The sequence below is a fragment of the Mastacembelus armatus genome, chromosome 14 (genome assembly GCF_900324485.2).
Source record: "Mastacembelus armatus chromosome 14, fMasArm1.2, whole genome shotgun sequence".
Taxonomy (NCBI): Eukaryota; Metazoa; Chordata; class Actinopteri; order Synbranchiformes; family Mastacembelidae; genus Mastacembelus; species Mastacembelus armatus.
This window is the reverse complement of record NC_046646.1, coordinates 17,710,956-17,716,075: the sequence shown is the minus strand read 5'-3', so window position 1 is coordinate 17,716,075 and position 5,120 is coordinate 17,710,956. Positions and strand designations below refer to the sequence as shown.

General features: G+C 43.3%; 1 protein-coding gene across 1 annotated transcript; it reads right to left on the bottom strand.

Annotated features, from left to right (window-relative positions):
- Positions 1–831: 831 nt before the first annotated feature.
- Positions 832–2,861, bottom strand: LOC113143121 (olfactory receptor 1496-like; the record flags this gene model as incomplete). Its single annotated transcript, XM_026328591.1, has 3 exons — positions 2,831–2,861; positions 1,324–1,403; positions 832–909 (listed from the first exon to the last, which is right to left on the bottom strand). Coding segments are annotated over exons 1-3 (189 nt in total), but the record flags the coding sequence as incomplete, so codon positions are not given.
- Positions 2,862–5,120: the final 2,259 nt, after the last annotated feature.

Here is a 5,120-nt window from a genome sequence, read left to right as displayed (position 1 = left end):
CAAAAAGGACTAGAAATCAATTAAATCTTTATAGGCTGAGAAAAACGTTTATTGATTTACCTTCCTGCACTTGGTAAATTCAGCTACAGCTACAGAGCCCTAATATACTGTGGTTTTTCATTGGATATTTTGTTCCCACTTGCAGCTGTAAATTTAAGTCACTCTCCTTGTCTCAGCTACATGGAGTGTTGGTGAAATCAGATAAAAGAAATCCTGCTGCTCTAAACAATTTTGAGTCTCACTTTCTAAAAGCTGCAGTAGATTTTACTGTTTTTCTTCACAGTAAAATGGTGGTGCTATTCTTCAACTATGGCCTTATTTCCTGTGCTGACTGTTGTCATGGAGTGTCATTTAGGTGTTAATGCACATGGAAGTTGCACATGGAGGCATTTCATAGCAGCCTGTCAATATCCAACTGAGATAAAGGCAAAATCCCTCAAAACCAATTTCTAAATGTTGACCACATATGTTTAAATATATTTCATATATTTTATATATGTACATCTCTGGTGTTGAAGTATTGTTAAACAACAGTGAATGATTAGAAGGTAAAAATGAATTTTTCTGAAATATGTGATATCTTAAGCAGTGCAGACTTAACAGATTCATGTTTGATTTCATTTTGCACAACAGATAAACACATGGCCACTGCAGCAGCAAAATACAATAAATGACAAAATACCACATCATGACTGCAACTGGCTAGTAAGAAATCAATAGTAAAATATTCTAAACCTTTGTATGCAATTTTAACACTTTCCACTTTGTCAGCATAGCAGTGAATACCTTTTTGGACATAGTTATGTTACTCAGCATATTGTTACAAAGTCTTTTGATAGAGTTCAGCACTTCTTCTGTCTTTAAAGAGTATAAAATAGGATTGAGTAAAGGTGGTATGTTTGGCAAAATCTCAAGTATGAAATCGGCATCACGATTGTCCCAATAAGCTAAGTTGATGTACCAAAGGGGAATAAAGCAAATAGCCACTAGAATCAGATGAGAAGTGCAGGTTTTCGCAGCTTTTAATCTTTCCTTTGGTGATGCAACCCTGCTCAGTGCTATGGCAATGCAAATATATGTCAATATTATGAATATAGGAGGTAAAATGGGATTTAAAATAAAGCTAACAAAAGCAATATTTGAAATTAAAGTGGTGTCACCACAGGCCAGGTTAAATATTGCTCCCATACCACAGAAAAAGTATTGTATCACCAAAGAACCACAGAAAGAATGACGATCAAATAGCCCAACGATGCATGCTGATATACTCATTAAAACAACCCACACTGACAGCAGCATTGCAGCAATAGCTGGTTTAGTCACAATACTATGGTACCTTAAAGGGAAGCAAATTGCTATAAATCTGTCATATGCCATAATGACAAGTATCCATGACTGCACATCTGTAAAGAAATAGAAAAAAAACATAGAACTTAAACAATCCTCATAGACAATGTCGGTCCTGTCAAACAAAAATACGTCTAAGACTCTTGGGATGGAAGCACAGCTCCCACACAAATCTGCTAAAGCCAGGTTGAACACAATCATGTATTTAGGAGTATGAAGAGTCTTGACCAGGTAAATCACTGACATTAGGAAGACATTCCCAACAACAGTCATGATATAGACAAAACACATGAAGATTAAAAAATATGTAATATGAGGGATGTTGGAATATCCACTGAAATAAAATTTTGCAGGACGAACAAATGTGACATTAGATATGGTAGCAGCTTTCACTGTTGGGACCATTATCACTTTGAGTAGATGTAAAAAGAGAAAATACAATTTATAATAAGACATAACACAGCTGACTGATGGAAACTGTTCTAACCAAACTCACCTCAGATACTATCAAGTGTGCAGTTCCCTAAAATGAGCTGTACTGTAAGAGCCTCATCATTTATGCTTTTCTTCTGTCATTGAGAGACAGCAGAAAGGCAGGAAGCTGCATCACATGATTAGGAATCATATACTAATATATTCTATATGAAACGTCCTCATAGTATCTTTCATCAATATGTGGTTCAATACAATCAGCTCTGACTCAGCTGTTACGATTGTCAGTGGAATACAGAATAATTCTTTATGTCACAGTGTAAAAATTATTCAATTTAAATCATTGTCCTCTTCTGAGAGACATGAATACTTAGTAGGATTTGAGATTTAGATTGAAGAAAATCTCCCCTCTATTACACATTTTCATGTCTTCTTGTTTTTGCTTTATTTTCTGACACAAAAGACTGACATTGAAGACACTGACAGTTAACAAGAACAAAATACATGCTGTCGTTTTTCGTTTTGTAAGAAGGCAGCAATCAGCCTTTTCCTGACTTCTGAAGAAAATGAAGCAGTGTTGGGAAAAAAAAACATCACTAAGCATAGTTACAAGGTTTTCAACATGCTGCTTAAATGATGCAGAAATAGGATAGTTTATTGATCCATGTATTGCAATCTGAGTTGATTTAACCTGTTTAATGTATGTAGTAGGTAGGAATAGTCTTTAACCAGAAACCACTGAAGACAAAATACCTCATAATAACCACCATTGTAAAACTAAAACTCTGATACTTACTATTAAAAAGTTAGTTATTAATAAAAGAAATTACAAATCAATATTATGCTATTTTAACACTCTGCTTTCTGAGCTCAGAATTTCTTCTGTTTTTATTGAGTATATAATAGGACTGAGCAAAGATAGTATTGTGATTGACACAGCTGAGTTTATGGTCCGGGCATTAGGATGGATGTTGGAGGTCAGCTCCTTCTGGCGCTGTTGCCACCCAGCTGCTGGTTGCAACAGCTCCTGCGTCTTTTCACTCTTTCTAACTTTTTTTCGGGTTATCTTGTCGTTTTTGCATATTTTTTTGTATATATTTATTACATAGCTAAGTTCTACACAAATCTTGTATTTTCTGAAGAATTACGCTGCTTGATCCAAGATTTCAGTGACGATGTGTGTTGGACCCCTTGCGCCCTTTGTTTACACCAGGGAACTGCTGATCGCGCTGCGGAGCGCTGTAGTGTTCCCCCGAGACAGGCATGTGATCCCGGCGGAGGTGCCTAAGAAGACTCGCAGAGGCCGCCGCGCTGGGAGGAAGATCCGGGAAAAGAAGAGGCGTTTTAGACCTGTCCTCCCCTCCGTGGTCATGGGGAATGTGAGGTCCATTCCCAACAAAACAGACGGGCTCGCCGCACTCATAAGACATCAGCGGGAATACAGAGAGAGCAGCGTCATTGTGTTCACGGAGACATGGTTGACCCCTCACATCCCTGACTCAGCCGTTTCTTTGGATAACTTCTATCTACTGTGCGCGGACAGGACGAGGGACAGTGGGAAGAGGAAAGGAGGAGGTCTGGCTGTGTTTGTTAATGTCAGATGGTGCAAACCAGGACACTGTACAGTGAGGGAGCAACTGTGCAGCAGAGACATTGAACCGTTAGCAGTTAGCATGCGGCCATACTACCTGCCACGGGAGTTTATGCACGTCATTGTGACAGCAGTGTACGTGCCTCCCTCTGCTAATGCAGACACAGCCTGTGACACGCTGCTCTCCATCACCAGCAGGCTCCAGACACAGCACCCACAGGCCCTCTTCCTCATCTCTGGAGACTTCAACCACACGTCTCCCACATCTGCTCTGCCCACATACACCCAGTATGTCACCTGCCCCACCAGAGACAATAAAATACTGGACTTGTTCTATGCCAACACCAAGGAGGCATATTCTTCATCCTCCCTCCCTCCCCTGGGGAGAGCTGACCACAACATTGTCTATCTGGAGCCTGTGTATAAACCTGTTGTGCACAGGCAGCCTGTGGTGCCACGTATGGTGAAGAGGTGGACTACTGAGAGCAAGGAGGCTCTGAGGGACTGCTTTAACACCACTGTATGGACAGAGCTCTATGACCCACATGGGGAGGATGTCAACGCCATCACAGACTGCATAAACTTTTGCTTTGAAAACACTGTACCCTCCTGGACTGTACGATGTTTTCCAAACAGCAAGCCATAGATTACCCCTGACAATAAAAGCTCTACTGAAGGAGACGAAGAGAGCTTTCAGATCAGGGAACAAGGAGAAGCTGAGGACCGTACAGAAGGAGCTGAGGAGGAAGATCAGAGAGGGGAAAGCCAGCTATCAGTGGTGTGTGGTGAGGCCTGAAGACCATCTCAGGTTTCAAAGCACCCCATGCCCAGGCTGAGGGGGATCTGCAATGGATTAACGACCTAAAGCTGCATTTCCTTAGGTTTGATCAATCACCCTCTCCTCCCCCCAATCAGGTGCAGGCCTTCTCCCCTCACCTGCACAATGTCCCACTCCCTCACCCTTTCACACCTCTGGCCCACCCCATCACCCCACCACTTCACAGCTCCATGGACTCACCCACCCCCCCAGCACACTACCCCCCTGCCCTTCCTTGTCCCTCACAGCAGCCCAGGTGAGAAGTGAACTGAAGAGGATCAAGGCTAGGAAGGCAGCTGGATCAGATGGCATCAGCTCCAGGCTCCTTAAGTCCTGTGCAGATGAACTGTGTGGAGTTATGGAGCATGTCTTCAACCTGAGCCTCAAGCTGAGGGTGGTACCACAGTTCTGGTAGACTTCCTGTGTAGTACCAATGCCCAAGACACCGCACGCTAAAGACCTCAACAGCTTCAGGCCGGTGGCTCTCATGTCCCATCTGATGAAGACACGGGAGAGACTGGTCCTGGGCCACCTTCGCTCCGTGGTGAGCTCAGCGATGGATCTGCTGCAGTCCGCCTACTGACCCAGCATCGGAGTGGAGGATGCCATCATCTTCCTGCTTCACCGTGCTCTGGCACACCTGGTGAAGCCCGGCAGTGCTGTGAGAATTCTGTTCTTTGACTTCTCCAGTGCATTCAACACCATACAGCCGGTGCTTTTAAGGGACAAACTGGAGAAGGCTGGCATGGACTTTGACCTGGCGGAGTGGATCCTGGACTACCTCACAAACCGACCTCAGTTTGTGAGAGCCCGGGACAGTGTGTCCAACATCCTGTGTGGGGGCCTCCCAGGGGACCGTCCTGGCCACCTTCTTCTTCACCTTCTACACTGCAGACTTCAGACACAACACGGACGGCTGTGTTCTGCAGAAGT